This window comes from Coptis chinensis, chromosome 7 (assembly GCF_015680905.1).
Source record: "Coptis chinensis isolate HL-2020 chromosome 7, ASM1568090v1, whole genome shotgun sequence".
In the NCBI taxonomy this organism is placed as follows: Eukaryota; Viridiplantae; Streptophyta; class Magnoliopsida; order Ranunculales; family Ranunculaceae; genus Coptis; species Coptis chinensis.
In genome coordinates, this window is record NC_141462.1 from 2,243,728 (window position 1) to 2,263,325 (window position 19,598).

Here is a 19,598-nt window from a genome sequence, read left to right on the forward strand (position 1 = left end):
AAAGTGGTTTACTTCTTATGAGAGCATTAATGGTGGTTCCGTTTTGATGGGTAATGACATTGCTTGTAAGACGGTAGGAATTGGAACTATACGGGTTAAGATGCATGATGGTATAGTGAGAACTTTAACTGATGTGAGGCATGTCCCTGAGCTAAAGAAAAACCTTATTTCTCTTGGTACCTTGGATTCCAAAGGCCACAAGTTTGTGGGCGAAGGTGGAGTCCTAAAGATTGTCAGTGGCTCTTTAACAGTTATGAAGGGTCAAAGACACGGAACCTTATATACTTTGATGGGTAGTACAGTGATAGGCGATGTAGCAGTGGGTGCATGTCACAGCCCGATTTTCTAAACAATTAAAATAAATGAATATTTGAAATATAGATATCTCAAACATCACTATGTTCAATTGTCTAAAAACTCAGGCTATGACGGGGTGGATACAACACATGTCAAAACCTAAAACCCACATCATAAAGAATCTTAACAACAAAAATCATCTCCAAAATTCTCTTTATTACTTTATAAAAAGTCTATCTTCCGTCCCAATAAAACATCAAACCACCCTAAGAATAACAGGTCTTCAACATCGTATTTTCATGTCATATAAAAAGAAAACTACGTTATTACATACTTTCAAATGTTATATGAAAAGAAAACTACGTTATTACATACTTTCAAAAGATCAGACCTAAAAGAAAACTAACGGACTGCTCCAGGCAAGAATCCCAAATCAAACGCCGCGGTCCTACTGCCTTCCACCTATGTTCCCAAGAACACACCCACGTTGCCAAAACAAAGCAAACATGGGTTGACAAAATGGAATTTCTTTGGTATGAGTAGACTAACCACATAAAACCATTATCATACTTTTAATTATTCAAACAATCACTTTATATTATCCCATAACTTAATCATTCACAGCTTGGAAGACAGGTAGTTCCGTCATTTTAACCGCATAATTTCTTTCAAGCAAGACTTCCATTATATTAACTCATTCAAATAACTCGTTTTAATATCTAAATCATTTAATTAAAACTTACCGATATCCACTGCTATATAAGGGTAGGACCGCGTCCCTGCACAAAATGTTATTAAGTCATACCCTCCTGCAAAAGAAAGTTAGAACTTCTATATAACATATGTAGATATTATATTAGGTATTCAAAAGAAAACCCAAACACTCACATAATCAAATTAATACCACTAACCCGCAAGGCGAATACCTTAGTTCCTCTCTAGGGCAGTCCAAACAATCTGGTCATTCATGGCACATTCAATAAATGCCCACCTAACATATGACATCAACAGTCATAAAACTCAATTCCAAAACTTTAGGCGTGGAGAGTTCTAAAAGGTTGCGGTAAATTGTTTACACATTATTGAACTTTATTGTATATATCATTTCAGAGAACGAATGAGTACCTTGATAAATGTATTTTTGGTTTACGCGTTATTCATTTCATGGATGTCTAAGTGTCATAACGTTGCATATCATAAAATACTACAAAATCACCGAGTAGTTAATACACGTACACATGTATATATAGAAAGGTCTTAGCCTAAAGCCAAGCATGCTAATAGCCCTAGACCTATCCTAATAGACCGAATCATAATCCGAGTTAAAAGGTCAAATTGGGTCAACTTGTCAAAGTCAACCCTGGTCAACAATCAACTCTGGTCAAAGTCAACACATCATTATCAAAGTCAACACGTCATTGTCAAAGTCAAACTGTCGTTTTCATGTTCAACAGGTTCAGGGTCATAGCCGTGGTTCATAGCTAAGGTAAATGTGCATGGCTCATGGGCTCATGACTAAAGTAATGATTCGGACCCAACTGGCCAAGCCCAAACCTCAGAACCCGAAAGTCTAAACATTGAAAGACCCAAAAAAGATCTATTTTAAGTCCTATGGACTAGCCCCAAGCAATATTAGAAACTGGCCCAAAAACTTCAGACTGAACTGGCCCAAAACACAACTGAGTTCGGCCCGAAAACAAATGGGAGAAGGCCCAAACAAAACAAACTAAAATCGGGCCCAAAACAAAACAAAAATAGAAATGGCCCAACATAACTAATGTGGTCCGACCCCTAACAACTTAACAAAAATCCTGCCCAAACTAAATTAGATTTTGGCCCACACAAAACCAAAAGGTTTAGGCCCAAAGCCCAACCGAGATTTACTGTTCATCTTCTCCAACCTTCTTCCTCCACCACCAGCCACCAAAAATTGGCCACCACTCCTCACTTCATCAAACCGATTTTACTCCTTATCAAAAACCAAACACTTTTAATAAAAACAAAAACCCCCAAATCATTCAATCCCTATCTCCTTCAAAACTAGATCTAAAACTTTTACTGCCGCCATTAATGACTTTCGCCACCTTTCAACAGCCCCCATCCACATTCCAACATTCACACATACATCAACAACCCACCAAATCAAACAAAAACCGTTCAAACCATTTTAAAAACGCATAAAAGCCCAAGTCCCAGTATCACAGTAATGGCAGTAACGCCATTAACGCCTCCCTCCGAGCTTCACTGCCCCGACATCACGCACTACACAACCCAATATACCACAACACTTCAACCATAGGAGTTTACAAACCAAAACAAAGAGTTAAATTATACAAAACGATTTCTGTGGGCTGACGCCATTGACGTCTGTCGAGATTCAACAGATTTACATTTAATTTTAACAAAGTTTTGGCGGTTTAATTACAAATCCGAAATTCAACAAATTTTAATAATACAAATGGCACGAAGTCCAATACAATAGGATAATGAGCAGTATCAATAGGCCGAAACCTTAGTCGGTATACCCCGATACACGGAAAACCATAAATTCGATAAAATAGCAAAAAAATAGCTACTCACCTTTAGCCGAGCTATCGACTATCGGCCCTACCGGGAAAAATCTTCCTTTTCATTTGTCAAGTAAAACTTCTCCCTTTTTCGTAAAACTCTCGCGGTGTTTTTGACCAACCATATTACGTTTTTTACGTTGCATTTCAAAACAAAACCCCCAAAATAGGGAAGAAGGTTTATCCCATAAACCCACGTCTCCTATTTTCACTAACACTTATCCTATTTTATTTTATCTATTATCTATTATTATTATTAGGAAAATAAAAGAATTAAAACACGGGGTGTTATAGTGCATGTAGTGATGATTTTGAATGCACTAAGATGTGGCATATGCGACTAGGGTATATGAGTGAAAAGGGTTTGTCTGAGTTGTGCAAGCGAGGGTTCTTGAAAGACTTGAAGAAGCCAAGTATGGGTTTCTGTGAGCATTGCGTCTATGGGAAGCAGTGTAGAGTCAAGTTCAAGTCAAGCAAGCACACGACCACAGGCATCCTTGACTATGTGCATACGGATGTTTGGGGACCCTCTAGAGTGGCTTCAAAAGGAGGTAACCGCTATTATGTCTCATTCATTGATGATCATACCCACTATGTGTGGGTGTATATGATGAAAACGAAAGATGAAGTGTTTGAGACATTTAAGAAGTTTGGAAGGCATTTGGTTGAGAATCGTTATATAGATAGGAAATTTTAAAGTAAAAACATATAGCGAATTTTAAAGAAATATACAATGGTTTAAAACAAAATATACCTATGGGCCCTTCCAAGAGTTTTGAATGCTAAACATAGAATTGCCAAACACATGTGTGTGGGGATAGTCAGATGGGCACATTTCAGCCAGAATGGAATGGCGAGAGGATGAATAGAACCGACAATGGTACAAAATATGAAAGAGCGAGATGTTTGTTGTCTAATGCGGTCCTAGACAAAGAAGTATTGGGCGATGATGTTTGTTGTCTAATGTCCATCCATGTCGTGTTACCGTGATAATAGGTCACCGCCCAAATTTATAGATTGCAAGACACCTTATGAGGTGTGGTCAGTAAACCAGTGATTATAGTATTTTGCGAGTGTTTGGATCGACTGCTTACTACCATGTGAGGGAGAGCAAGCTAGATCCTAGAGCTAAGAAAGCCATATTCTTAGGCTTCGCAAATGGGGTAAAGGGATACAGATTGTGGTGTCTAGAAGACCACAAGTTCCTGGTCAGCAGAGATGTTACGTTTGATGAGACTTCCGTGTTATCTTTCAGTAAGCCGGAAAGAGCTGGGCAGAATGGTGAGTCTATAGAAGTTCAAGCCACTGAGCTTGAGTTGTCTGATGCAGCAGATGACTGGTTGGTTCATGATGAGGTACCAAATCATGGAACCACACAGCAACAGGAAGAAGAGCAAGAGCATCCGCAACTTGTATTGGCTGACCCTAAGCCAAAGAGACAAGTTAAAGAAGTGCACAAGTATGGGCACGAGAACCCGGTGAAACACTATGGTCAGGTGGATTTAGTGGCATATGCACTGAATATCGAAGATGATGAGCCAGATAGTTTCAAGGAAGCTGTTAGAGATGCTCATTACAGAGATTGGTTAGTTGCTATGCAACAAGAGATGGAGTCTCTTGATAAAAATCACACATGGGACCTAGTTTTATTGCCAAAGGGCAAAAGGACTATCGGCAGTAAATGGGTGTTCAGAAAGAAAGAGGTCCTTCCTAAGTCCGACAGTACTGGGTACAAGGTAAGAGTAGTAGCAAAGGGTTTCTCACAGAAGGAAGGAGTCGACTACAATGAGGTATTTTTCCCGGTAATCAAACATACTTCCATTCGTGTGTTATTGAGTTTAGTTGCTCACTTCGACTTGGAGTTAGAGCAACTTGATGTGAAAACTGCTTTCTTGCATGGGGACCTGGAGGAAGAGATCTATATGAGACAACCTGAAGGGTTTGTTGTTGCTGAGAAAGAAGATCATGTATGCAAATTGAATCGGTCACTGTATGGGTTAAAGCCGCCCATGCAATGGTACAAGCGCTTTGACACATTTATGATGCAACATGAGTACACTCGAAGTAAGTATGACTGCTGTGTCTACTTTAGAAGGCTTCGTGCTAATGACTTCATTTATCTCCTGCTTTATGTGGATGACATGCTTATTGCTTCCAAAAGCATGGTGGAGATAGACAAGTTGAAATCTCAACTTAGCTCTGAGTTTGAGATGAAAGACTTAGGTGGAGCCAAGAAGATATTGGGCATGGAGATTGACAGAGATAGGAAGAAGCGACGGATAGTTGTATCTCAGAAGAAATACCTTCAGAAAGTAATTTCATGATTTGGTATGGAGAATGCAAAGTCGGTTTCTACACCTTTAGCTGGGCATTTTAGGCTTTCAGCTAAGTTCTCTCCTAGTTCGGTGGAGGAACAAAAACATATGGCTAATGTTCCTTATGCAAGTGTTATGGGTAGTTTGATGTATGTTATGGTATACACATGAGACATTTTCAGGCTGATTAGTGTTATAAGCAGGTATATGGCAAATCCTGGGAAGCAGCATTGGGAGGCAGTGAAATGGGTATAGTACTAAGGTACTTGAAGGGTACCTTGGATGTGGGATTAGCTTATGGTGGAGGCACTTGTTATGTCAGTGGGTTTGTGGATTCTGATTATGTAAAGTCCTGAATTATTATTAAGGGTATTTTTGTAAATTTCATATTAAATCTAGGGTCGTTTATGTAAATTGGTCGTCGGGTTTATACTTCAAACGTACATAACTTAAGGAAACTTAACTCCGACTCCTAAGCCCCGTTAGATAAGCAAATCTTATACGAAAATTTGACCAAAAATGTCGGTTAGCGGTTTTCGCGTTCGGCCGAACGAAGTTAACAGCTTACACGCATGAGTGGGTTATTGTTATAGCCTGCGGTGAGATAGAATATAGAAGATTAAATTTAGCGGGATGGGCCGAAAAATAATTACGACGCGACGTCAAATGAGTTAGTGGTTAGGAGTATTAGGACTTTAAGCTTAATTGGAATATATTGGGCTTGGGCCTAAATATATCGGCCCAAATAGAACGAAATCGCGAAACAGAAAAAAACGCACCAAACAAAAAACCAAATCGCACCAATTTCTTTTCTTCTTCACCAATTTCCCAATCTCTTAAACCCTAGGAGAGAGAAACTCAAATTCTCCCAAATTCGGTGATTAAAACCTCAATTCCTCACACCCAAACCTTGTCAACACTGAACGCGAGAGTGGGGATTCGAAATTTCTGGAAATCGCGTCGTATCGAGGTAAAAGGTGAGTTTAATTTCTTCCTAAATAGATATTTAAACTAAATTTCGATGGATTAGGGGTGTATAGATGGAATTAATTGAATGGGGGTGTTTGTAATGTCGACAGTAGCTGTTGGTGGAGATAGAGTGGAGCGATTTTGGTGGAGGAGAAAGCTAGGAGCGATTTTGTTGTTGACTTGGTAAGAATTTTGGTTATTCACTCCAATTTCGAGCAATTCATGTCAGTTTATAACTGTTTAAGATTTGATTGAGTAATGAGTGAGGGATAAGGAACACCCCCGATATTATTGTTAGATTTAATATGAATCAAAGGGCGTGAGATTGGTTGTAGTTGAAATTTGGACTTGGAATTGGGATGCGATAGGATTCAAGGTCGATATGAGGGGCCGCCATGGCCCGAAATAGTAGAGAGACCGCAGAGAATAGCGATGCGAGAAATGGCATGTAGCTCTGTTAACGGTAGTTAGATGAAAATTTATCCGAAACCAAATTCTTAACGTCGAGATTTCTTCTCGGCTTACACTAGTTAAGAATTCCTCGTTGTTCGATCAATTCTAACAACCGACGTATATGTATATGCTGTTATAGGAGTGAATTCGAGTTGATTCGGTTAAGCGAGCTTGATTCGGTTAAGTGGGATTGAGGAGAACGGAACTTGCTAAGGTAGGAACCTACATACCAATATATAGCATGCTTATTTCCATGCATGATTTGAATTGTTTAAATTGGGAATAGATAGTTGCGTATCAACCATGCATGTATATATGATATTCATGTTTTGCACTGTATTTCCTCGCGATAAACTATATATATATATATAGCTTTCGTGTGAAATGGGTTTTGTAAAATCGGGGTAGCGGGGATTTGTTTTCTTTGTTAAAAGAGTAAAACTGGTTTTGGGAAGGGTTCGCATCTCTTGTCTCGCAGGAGGAGAGAGAGATGGATTTTGTACGCGGGTAAGGATTACCCGGTGTTTGTAACTAGGTGGGAGGTTCCGATTGTTCGGGATGGTTGTTGTTATTTTATGATGATTCGCCGTTTGGGAATCATCGGTTGTTATTTACTATGACCGCCCGTTTGGGAGTCATAGGTTATTTTTACTCGATTATGGGAATCCGTGAACTCACACCTACGTAATCAACAGATTTTAAAAGAAAAACTAAATATGTAACTAGAGTATTTGAAAACAATCGGTAATACGAGTATATATATATATTACTATGCTTATCACGAGGGGATTTAGAAAATGAATTGTGAATTCCTATAAATAAGGAACTGTTGTCGCAATTTCGAGAGGCAGAGTCATTTCTAGATTCCAACCGTGGTGTACACCTTTCGAGGTGGTGGGCCACCTTTAAAGGGATGCATCACTGGATGTAGTCCAGGAATTCCTTTTCTACTTTTCTAGATAACCATATTTATACGTGTCACGCTGTATGGTGATTAGCTTGTGTGGAGTTACATGCTATCTCGATGAGGTTTAGACGAGGAGTGAGAGTTTAGTCCACTCACGGATGTGTCGATCCGAAATCAATCTGCGGTGTCGTCGAACGGTTGACCACCGTAAGTTAGGTGACAGCCCGTATGGGGGTCGTGGTCACAGGGCCCACCTGAGCCCTAAAAGCTTTGGGGATTTTGTGTGTACGAACACAACAACGGCATTTCAACTCCCTGCCATTAAAATCAGGAAAACAACGGTGCATGGTTCACACCGGAAAATCTTGAACCGAGATTGCCCGGTCGGGCCCGGTCGTACCGCACCCTCACCATTCTAATAGGATACAACGGCCACAATAGTTGTATGATGATTGTGAAAAACTATATTTTGTATATCAATGAAGCATGTCGAGATGATTTCTGCTAGTTAGTGATGTATATATATAGTCACGATATTTGAATACTTTTATGGAAACCCTGCATGTTTTAAATGTTTTCTATAAGTAACTATTTATTGGCTATGTGCGTTTCTACTGGGCATAGTTGTTTGCTCATCCTACTTAACATTTCAGACGAGCCAGTTGCGGAGGAGGTTTTCCTTAACCCTAGTGATGACGGTTATGGTGATTTGGGAGGATTTCCTTATGCTTGACGAGGATAGAGTCAAGTTCATACTTTTGGTTGTATAGAGAGAGACTAGTTTCTTTTGTTGTATATATAGAGAGCTAGGTCATTTTGATGTAATAATCGTATTTGGCAACAGTTCTCCTTGTTTTGTAGATGTTGTCATATCCCTGTAGTATTTAAAGTTAAGAGTAGTATATATGGTTGTTGGATATATATATGGTTGGAAGAATGAATTATGAGATGTTCATGGGTTATGACAGGTTTTAGGGTTTACGAATGTCGATTAAACAAAGGAAACTCTGCCGAAATTTCAGTAGAATCGGGATAGCGACCGCCTCGAGATTCATTCCACGCCCCTGGGATGTGTGTTGTTGGGCCTCGCGGATGACATTATGCGCAGTGATCTAGATAGACGACGATCGACTACCGGTTATGTGTTTATGATGCATGGTGCACCGGTTAGTTGGAGGTCTATGCTACAGCTCTGATTGCTCTATCTACTACCGGAGGCAGAGTATATGGCAAATGGCGCAGAGGATGAAAAGAGGCATTATGGCTTCGAGGTCTTCTAGATGATATGGGTATCGAGCGTAAGTGTTGTTGCTTTGTATTGTGATAGTCGAGTGTTATTCATTTGGCGAAGAACCAAGTTCATCATGCTCGGACCAAGCATATTGATGTCCGTTATCACTTTATACGGGATGTCGTTGAGGATGGTGATGTTGCACTTAAGAAAGTGGACACCCATGACAATCCTGCTGATATGCTGACGAAAGTTGTCACCGGTGTTAAGTTCCAACACTGTTTAGACTTGCTCCAAATCCTACATGTTTGAAAGAGCCCTCGTAGGGCATAGCCGCCGGGGTAGTTGACGCAGTCTTCCCTTGCCGGATGTGTTCCTACTGGATGTGTTCTTGCTGGATGTGTTCGGCTTGGTTTTATGTGTTAAAACCTCACCGAGGTGGAGAATGTAGAGAAAAAATGATGTTTTTTTTTTTCTATTTCACGCTTTCGAGTGCACTGCGCTTCGTGAGCGAAGCGCACACTGCGCCCCAAGAGCCTGAGTCAAGAGCGCCACCGGCGCTTATAGAGAGCGACTCGCGCAAAGAGCCTTGAGACAAGAGCCACCGCGCCAAGACTGTTTTTTCGTGGGTTTTTCGTGGGCCTCGCAAGAATCGAAAAATTTGTTTTTGGTATAAAAACAAAATCAAGGTTTTGGAAAACCTAACTTTTTCCAAAACCAAAAAAAGAGAGATTACAAAGAGAGCAATTCTTTTGTGAGTTGAGTGTTCATTCTTTGTGAGTGAATTGAGAGACTTGTAATCTGTTACTCGGACATCTAGTAAAGCTTGGAACTCGCGAAGTGGACGTAGGCAAATTGTCGAACCACGATATATCTCGCCTTGTGGTTTGTTCTTCTTTTACATTAATTGTTTTACTTTATATGCTTGTTATTTGATATTGAGAAGTGTTGGGAGATTGCTTGGAGGGTGTTGAAGTCTTGTCTATTGAGAATGATCGATCCTTGTGTTGGATTGATCCGTTTGTTGTGGGTAACATTGTTTCCGCAGTTTTTTATTCACAACATAACCAATGACAAACAAAAAGAAAAGATGAGTAATTGCAAATATATTTCTCCTACAAAACAATTTCATCACAATAAGCACACCAGAATGCAACGGTTGATTGGGAACAAAAAAATTCAACACTTAAAAGAGAATAAAAAATTGCAAATGCTCCCCTAGTTTCTTTATGTTGGCCCCTCTCCATACATTATTTGAACTGTTAAGTAGAAAGTGTCAAAGTTAAGTCAACCACCACATACTATTTGAACTGTTAAGTAGAAACTGTCAAAGTTAACTCAACCAATTTCTTTTTGCTAAAGATACGATATATACATCAGGAAAGAAACAAACCAGCACCAATAACAACTTGAACTGAACTTATATGGTATCGAGCTACTTCACTTCATGGACTATTGCTTTGGTACCCATTCCCTTCAACCTTCACTAACTTCCCACACAGGTGGTAATTGTCCTCGAAGCTTACAATGCTATCACCTTTCAAAACGCACACAACAGAAAAGCTTAGAATTAATACATGGTTTACCGCATACTTAAGAAAGAGAGGACACAATCAATGTCAGTCCAACTAAAATTAAATGGACGTTTCCTTTGTTGGCTGAGAAAGGAGGAAAATTACATAATCTAATCTAAGAAAGCAATCTAAATTTGGGTGTAAAAAATGCATGATGTTTGTGCAAGAAGACATAAAGTTTGTTTCAAAAGTGAGGTACCCTGTAGAAATCTGGCGCCTAGTAGTTTATAGTTCTAAAATGGCTGTTTCAAACATGTACTAATTCAAATGCAATTCAAACGCCTAAACATAAAAGAGAATACTAAGACAAAGAGATTAAAAAGGTAGAAGGAATTAGGATCACAAAAAAAGAAAACTTCTAGTAAGTGACCATGCCTTCCGGCACAATTTCAATGCCTTTCTAAATGCGCCAATACTTACCTACACTCTTTTTCACAATAAATGTAAACCGGAAAAGAGAATATGTCTTAAGTTTGTAGGAAACTTATTCCAAAAATATATTTATTGTTAAGTAAACAAAAAAATCAAATTGATATAACAAATATATCATGAACAAACATTTAATTCAACAAACAAACAAATCTTTTAGTGCAACTAATGAATTTAATTTACCAATGATTAAATCCGAGGCTAATAAAGATTCACTATGTCCTTAAGACAGATTTTTCACCTCACTGTGCTTGAAGGTTGATGGGAAACTGTCTCCCAAGATAGAACATATTTCCTTCTATAGAAAGCTAGTACTTCAATTCTATAGAATCAGCAAACACAACATAGTATTTGACTAAGAACAGGGGGAGAAGAGAAATATTATAACTCGGTATGATCTAGTGTGTCTTTCTCTCCAAATTCATCAACTATTTATAGATGAGTGATGCATCTTCGAAACAACACAATGACTCTTGGAAAAAAGTAAACAACTCTTTGAAAAATCACATGTTTCGAAAAGACACACCATTTCGGCATAAAACACTGTTTTCAAACTAGTGCTTATTTCAAAATGTTACATATTTTCGGCATGATATACTGTTTCGAACCAGTGCACATTTCGAAAGGTCGCACATTTTCGGCATAATATACTGTTTCCAAACTAGTTTTTATCACTTCACGTACTCTTTCAAAAGAAACCCATTTCATCTCAAGTGGGGTAATTTGGGAGACAAATTACTCATTCATATCTCAATGTATTTGTGCAAAGCAAATCAATTTTTCTAACACATATTGATGGTACGATTGATTGTAATCATAGTGTGTACACCACACCTTACAATACTTGTTATGTAGTGTTTAATTATGATTTTAATGAATTGTAATCACACGGTTATATTTTGTTTATATTTAACTTCGCATGTTATTTTCGTCTCTAGTCATCATTTTATATCAAATTTATGCTCACTTATCTGTAGCTTGTTTTCAAATTTAAAGTCTAAACAAAACCAAGCTACTCGACTCCCATACGAGCTAGACTCGAGCACCCTAAACCTCAGCTCGAACTCGCTCATAGGAGATGCCAATGGATTGGGATCATGTGGGCCACAGCCCAAGATGTATAAAAAAGAGGATGCCGGTGCTTCAATAGTCCAAAGTCCAAAGTCCAAATTACAAAGTGCCGATATTTCACCGATATTGGCAGATTATCGAAATTCTTACATGACTGGGTAAATTTCTTCCACAAACTCAAAACGTTAAAAATAGACGACCACAATGCAGAATAACAAGTGGGAAATCATTCACAACCCCGAAAATCCGCCAACCCACTAGCAAACACAAAAAACATCTTCTTTTCCATCTTCATCTTGTAGCCTCTTATGAACCGATGGCGATGTCAAACATTCAGCCAACAAAGAGCATGTCAGAATATCAGATGCCTTCCCTCATGATTTCAATGGATGTATATCCAAGTCCATCCAAATCAAAGCATCAAGTCCCATACCGCATACAGGACATATATGACCCCCAACTCTTCAATTAAGGAGCAGCAGCAACAGCAGAAGGCTTCTCTTGTGCTGAAGATTCTTCATCCATATTCAAACCAAGTTCCACCTCAAGTTTCTTCCAAGCATTCAAAAAATTATTCGGAAATTTCTTCTTCACAGTTCTGATAAATTCCCTAGCTTCCTTCCTTTTCTTATCCTTCACCAACCCTTCAACTAAAACCCTTATTGTCCCAAAAGCTGGAATCTTATCCTTGTTCACACTCTTCTTAAAAATTTTATACGCCTCCTCAAACTCCCCATTCTTGCATAGGCAATCTATATGCAACCTATATGTTGCAGCATTAGGAGAACACCCATTCTCTACAAGATCTCTATAAACCTTCTTAGCCTCATCCACCATACCATTCTTACAATAACAAGTAAAAAGATAGTTATAACTAATGATATTCGGTTTCAACCCCGCATTACTCATTTCATCTATTATTCCCAAAACACCTTCAGGTTTCCCTCGATGGGCATTCATTATTCGCACATTATAAGCACAAACATCAGGCAAACACCCCTTTTCAATCATATCTTTCCATAGCTTCTCAGCTTCCTCAATCTTATCATTCTTATACAAAGAATCTAATATCGTAGTATAAGCAATAGCAGTAATCTCAATACCCTTGGCATCCATTTTCTTCATAACACTAAAAGCCGATTCAGGCAAACTCAATTCACAATACGCCTTAATCAAAATACCGTACGATATCTTATCAGGAACAATACCATACTTTTCAGACATATCACTAAACAATTTAGGTACCTCATCAAATTTTCTTGAAAAATTATAAGCAACTAACAAAGCATTAAATGAAATAGACGATCTAGGCGTACCGAGTTCTTCCATTTCACCATAAAGTTTCAATGCACTTTCACACATACCAGCAATACCATAAGACCGAATCAATGTAGAGAAAAAATTCTCTTGTTTGATCTTTGGGTCATTTTTATGGGAGTTAATTAAGGTTTGTATGTCTTCAAAACGCTTAGATTTTGCGAGACGCTTAATGGTTAAGTCTTGGGTGTAACGTGAAGCTAATGGGGATGTGTAATTTTTGTTATTGGAAACAGTTTTGTAGATTTCTAAAGCTTTGTCTGGATCGTGCTCGGCACGAAGTTTTGATTTTACTGATGAGAGGGATAAGGGGTTCGTTGGGTGACTTGTTGTTGAGAAGAGACGGATGTGACGGAATGAGGAACGGAGGGAGGCCATTTTTTTGTTATGGAGTTCGGGAGAAATGAAGGGAGTGTTGCTGAGTCAGGTTTTATTAGGGTTTTGGAGAACTCAGAGATTTGACTCTTGACTTTTGAGTCTCGACCAAAAAATTGGTCATCATGCTCAGTGTTCACAAGTCGTAACTACTCATATTTTACATAAATTAGCCATTTGGCCCGGCCTATGGCCGGACTTGCTACATAGATAGCTAATGACTCAAAAGTCTAAAGTCCACTTAAATAAATAAATAAATAATATATATATATATATATATATATATATATATATATATATATATATATATATATTGACACTAATGATTCATTGCATACTTTGTTTTGAAGAGTTTATGTTTTTATATTTTTTTAAGAGATTGCAAGCTCTCAAACCATGATATAGTACGTGTAATGCATACATTATTTTACGGCTGATGCATCAACAGTAGCGAAAAGAGAAATCGATGTCAATTTCAAATCTAGATAAATATCATGATATAGGTGACAATGAATGTTTGTTTGTACACTATATTGCACCATTTGCAATATTAAAGTATTGAGACAAATAATAGTTATCACAACAAAAATATAATTTCTTTAGATTTCCAAGTCAATCAGATCATTCAGGTTACCTGCTTTGGAGATTGACATTTGCTTCATCAATTCCTTGTACTTAGGACTACTTCATGAAACTGTTATACATGATAGCTGAATTCTATAGTCTTTCGAAGTAGATACAACTTTAAGAGCTTGTCTTTGAGGCAGTTATTTTCGAGACCGGGTTGTGCTAAGATAAGTCACATTTGCACCACACAAATATTTGCCATCTGAATATAATTGTAGTTGTGATATTATTCTCTAGTCACTTGGAAGGGTATGTTGTTATGAATACCGTCTCATTTATCTATAGTGTATATGTTGTAATTTGCATTTGACGGACCTTACTACCCATTTTTCATATAAGTTAGTTATGTTGATATTTATGGTTTCATCTGTCGTTCTTCATCCTTATGCACATAATTTTCATTCTTGCAGTCAAATAAGAGGGCACGTTGAACAGATGGGTTTGCGTATTACTTCATGTGGAGATGAAATTGTTCAATTCTGAAGATGCCTTACTGCTTCCTTTTTCCTCAATGCAGCTTCTAAACAGCCAGATGGTTCTTACAGGTCTGAACTTCACATGACCTTATGTAATTTGACAACTGAGTAATATTAACCAACACCTGTGACTTATGATTTATCCCATATATATGTTGCTTGTTACTTGATGAAGCGAAATGCTTCTCTGAGCTCTTTGTACGCGCTCTTATTAATTATTTCTAATATGTCAACCTCATATTTGCTGTGCCAGGGTATGTGCTGGTGGTCAGATAGTGCGGATTCATCCTTCTTCGGTGTTATTCCGGACAAAGGCAGAATGCATAATATTCAATGAACTAGTTCGAACAAATGATGATTACATCCGCAACATAACAATAATAGATCAATTGTGGTTACCCGAGTTGGCACCTCAATACTATGCTCCACAGAATTAAGATATATGGTATAGTGGAACAGGTAAGAAGCAGCCCTTGATAGAGCAACATGGTTTCTTGCATATTTTCTTTCATCATGCTGTAGATTCCCATAGTATAGTGTCTATTTAGACTGCCTGCGGCTAAAGTGCACGGTCACACATTCTGACAAAGAAAATAATCATTAGAGAAAAAAAAATGGAAAGAAATAAGAAGAGACAGAACTTTGACTACCTAAAGCTATCTGCTAAAAAAAATGTGATGGTATGAGTTATAAATTCTTGGCTTATGTAGTAAACATGGTTATTTGATCTGACAAACATTTCAGGATCGTTGATGGCTAAGATTGCTTATTTTGTTCAGACTTGCACTTCTTCAATATAGTAAATATATTTCATCGGTTTCATGTGCAGCTTTCATTGTCGCATATGGCAGAAACTCAATTTGGCGCTATCACTAAATTCTTTGGCATGCTATTCAATTCCCTGAATCCAAGGTTTAATGGCAAGTACTTAGATCATAATGCTAATTCGGACACTCATAAACAAAACAATGACCATATATCACTAATCAAAATTCAAGTCGTCATACCAACCCACCAATGCTGGCCTAAAAAAGTAACAACAATTCATGACATCCACTAAATCAAACAATATAACACATAGAAGCACACAGTAAAGAATAATAACAAAAATATAAAACTTTCCGAATTATAAAGAAAGTCGGAATCCTCGAGGGAAAGTACTCTTTTTCTCTCGAGCCTCTGCAAGAGCAGGTGCAAAAGGGTACAATTCGCTTTTACAATATAGGTGTGGTAAATGCACATAAATTGAAATAACGATTAACTCTTTGGATGGGAAACCGATGAGATAGGAGAATGGAGGGCGTCTATACTTGAGCACGAAATCATTTTTTTATATGAATGAAGGAATGGCATTCTTGAATGCGTTTCTGCGCCTTTTTGAGATAGGAATGAAACTATGCACCTGATGCGTGGAGTTGTCTTTCCGTGTATTTCCCAAACCGAACTAAAGCTAACTCATTTGAAACTAAGGCTTACTTGGGTTTGTTGTTGCCAATCTGCCCAAATGTTAAACCAACGATGGTAGCTATAGGAGTCTTGTGATTGAATATTGTTATGTATACAAGTGATGCTAAACTTTCTGCTCTAAGAGATTTATAACGTGAGGGAAAGTACCCGAAAAAGGTGAGTAGGTGACGGCAAGTAACATCCTGATAATTGCCTCCATTACTTTCACACAGAGATATGGGTGATTAAGAATTTGTGAGTGCACAGTTGCACACAAATATAAGCCCGTAGAAATTAAAACACATGTAAGCAAAAAATAACTAACCATCCATTCAAACAATGTGTTGTTACAACAACTTCCCGTCCCACAAAGCGTAGAGGTGTCCTCTTGTTTCCCTGCTTCCAATTCTTTCGGTTACTCTGGTCAACTTTTATAAGACAAAGCAAGCATACATACTTAAATCTGAACAACATACCTTGATAACTACTCTGTCAGTAACTGCAAAAGGAAACTGAACACCTTTACCATTTTGAGGCTCAACCCTTGACTCGGCATACATGTCCCTAGTTTCACCCTTGAAATCTCTGTTATCTACTTTGGGATCGATAAACTGGATGCATGGGTGACCTCCTATCGACATCATGGGATTCAGTTCTAGGCACTTTGGCTGACCTCCCATCTTGCCCTGATTCAAATGGCAATTGATGGTATTCGTTCGAAGCCAACTGTTTCAATTTTCCAGAATGATTATTACTATGAGACAGGTTCGCATTTTCAATCACATGTTTTGAAGCCGAAGAATGACTTACCTCTTCATGCAGTCTCTTTGGAGTGCTACTTATTATGTTCCAGGCTTCCGATTCACTCACTTCCTATCAAAACTTGTCGTCTTTCACAAATAAAAAACATTCGCTTTGAGTACAACCTGAAAACAGCAATAATGCTTTTCAATCAGTTTAGTGTATAAATAAAATTAGCGAAGATAAAATTAAACAATATATTTCAAAACCCGGTGATCCGGTGAAAATAAGATGGAAAGTGAAAATGAAATAAGGATAGAAGACCGATTACGCAAAAGATCAATTTGTAAACAAAAACAGAAAAAAACACCTTCCACTCACATCATAAAAATTATTGAAAAACCATTCCAAAGATTTGACCCGTCCCGGGTTTACACTACATCATCGTGTACCACGACCCGAACTTTTTATGTTTCTATAATGATTTAGAGTATCGATTGTTGGTTATTAGGTAGTTTCATAAAACAAAAGCTACCATTAACCTATTTTATAATTGAGAATTTTACCAAACACGCCGAGGAGGTGTTTCTAGCAATGGAGGCTTGCTAGAAAGGCGCCCGAAAAGGGGAGTGTGAACCTTATGTGCCGAGCTCCCATGCTCTGGAACCTGAGAATAAAGGGAAACCTCAAGAGCAGCAATTTCTCTCATTTCATCTTCAAGTTTCTTGATTCGATTCCATCTCTTCAAAATTTAGGCTCGCTCTTCATCCAAACCATTCTCCTCAACATCAACTCTTTCATCCTCACTTCCAACGCTTTGAGAACTATTTGGGCCCTCATCCATGAGATCTATGTCCTTTACCTGTTCGTTCATGAGCACATGAAACTCGTCATTTACATCTATGCTTCGAACAAATAGATGAAGAGACTTCTCTTCACTCCCTTCGAATGATTATGATAATGGTTTTGGATGGACTTACTTTCGATAAGAGGAATTTTTAGCTGTTCCTTTAGCAAGCTCGCCATTGACTTTTGCAGATTTTTTTGGAGTACTATGTGACGCCTTAATTTGTTTCTTATCTGTTGAGAATAAGAGAGAGATTATCATGAATAATATGTTTACCCATCCTTCCTCTTGCCTTCACAATTCGTGTAAGATTGCTTGAAGATTCACGTTAAGCCTTTGATTTGAAACACGGTACTAAAATGAAAAAGAAGGAGATAAGATTTAAGAACGGCTTAAGAATGGAGATAAAATTTAAGAATTGAGATAAGATTTAAGAAAGGTTCTTATCTACTTATCTATGGGCTACGAACAATTGAAATCGCAAAAAAAGGGCGTAAATATGGGCGTAGAATTCATTTTTTTAGGTAAAATCTGATGTGTCAATCCCAGAGAAAAAAGAGGGGCTGACGTGGGTCACTGGGAGCATTCTCAACTACTCAGTATTAATGGTCTTTGATTTGATAAAATTTGTGATAGTTTTTATGATCAAGGACCAAAATATCACCGATATATCTCAATTTTTGAGATATCCGATATGAATATATTGCGATATATAAAATGGATTATGAATATATTTACACATTTAGTATCTAATATATATAAGATTTTTTGATATATATATTGACCACTCTATACAATATAGATCATTGATTTTGACCAATTTTGACTGATTTTTATTAATATATCAACAATATTTTTGATATGATTGATGATATTTCCAATACATTTTGATATATCAACATATAAAATAAAATTTTAACCGGTCAACAAAAAAATATATATATCCACCAAATATATTGGTTTTTTGGTTCTAATATATCGCCCAACATTGAAATATTTGGTCTTGGTTAGAGGTGTAGTACGTGGCGGGGCGGGTCAATTGTGGGTCAAATAATAATAGGTTGGGGCGGGGCGGGTCTAGGGGATACAAATCCAGTGGTCACCAACGGGGTGGGGCGGGTTGAAGTGTCATGTCTTAGTACTATCACCCGACTGTTGTTTCAGCTTTCTTACAAGGGTTTTTGGGTGGTCATCCGGTCGAAGTGGAAATTATCATTTTAACCCAATTTCACCCAGAAAAACACTTTCTAATTCTGCAAGTAATATATTTCCAATTCACAACATAAACAAAAAAATATATAATCAATCAATTAAAAAAAAAAAAAAACTTGAACTGAAACCCAAAACCATATCTGTAAATTTGAAACTTTTTTCTCGTGATTTATCATTTGTAAATTGATTATTTTCCATAACATGATAAAATGAAATGGGAGCGAGGATCTATGGTACAAAACAATAAAATATAAATTAAAATAATTCGAAATTAATACAAAGATGAATGATTAATTTCTCCAAAATTTGAAAGTTGAATTTAAACTTTTGATATTTGTCCAATGTTCAAACTTGAATATTTGAAATTGATGTTAAACTCATAAGTCTGTGTTCATATCCCAATGTTCAAACTTGAATATTTGAAATTGATGTTGAACTCATAAGTTTGTGCTCATATCTCCCAAATTCCTACAAAAGTTAAAAGAAAAAATAAACAAAATACAAAAATATTAGAGTTGGAGTCTTGAAATTATGTGAGTCAACGGCTTTTGACACGGTGCGGGTCGGGCGGCTTGACGGATCGGGTTTGAGCATAGAACCTACACCCATAGCCCGACCACGTAAAAACGGTGGCGAAATGGGGCGGGTTTCTTTTCGGGTCGGTGCGGGTTTGGGTGGCGGGTGAAGACCGGATACCCTACCGGATGATGGGTCAATGGTTTTTTTTTACACTGTTATGAACTT

The 19,598-nt window shown here is 37.7% G+C and overlaps 2 protein-coding genes and 1 long non-coding RNA gene across 3 annotated transcripts; 1 reads left to right on the forward strand and 2 right to left on the reverse strand.

Moving 5' to 3' along the window:
* Positions 1 to 11,861: 11,861 nt before the first annotated feature.
* LOC147485173 (small ribosomal subunit protein mL103 (rPPR7)-like) lies at positions 11,862 to 13,573 on the reverse strand. The gene has a single exon (XM_086573307.1). It carries the CDS (start codon positions 13,506 to 13,508, stop codon positions 12,282 to 12,284), a length of 1,227 nt encoding a protein of 408 aa, XP_086429433.1. The 5' UTR covers positions 13,509 to 13,573; the 3' UTR covers positions 11,862 to 12,281.
* Positions 13,574 to 14,246: 673 nt separating this feature from the next.
* LOC147485174 (uncharacterized) lies at positions 14,247 to 15,725 on the forward strand. The gene is made up of 2 exons (XR_015201837.1): positions 14,247 to 14,677; positions 14,862 to 15,725. It is a non-coding gene; the product is annotated as an uncharacterized LOC147485174 (long non-coding RNA).
* Positions 14,877 to 16,982, reverse strand: LOC147485175 (U-box domain-containing protein 62-like). The gene is made up of 4 exons (XM_086572146.1): positions 16,865 to 16,982; positions 16,531 to 16,780; positions 16,380 to 16,450; positions 14,877 to 15,189 (listed from the first exon to the last, which is right to left on the reverse strand). Coding segments are annotated over exons 1-4 (330 nt in total). The 5' UTR covers positions 16,873 to 16,982; the 3' UTR covers positions 14,877 to 15,188.
* Positions 16,983 to 19,598: the final 2,616 nt, after the last annotated feature.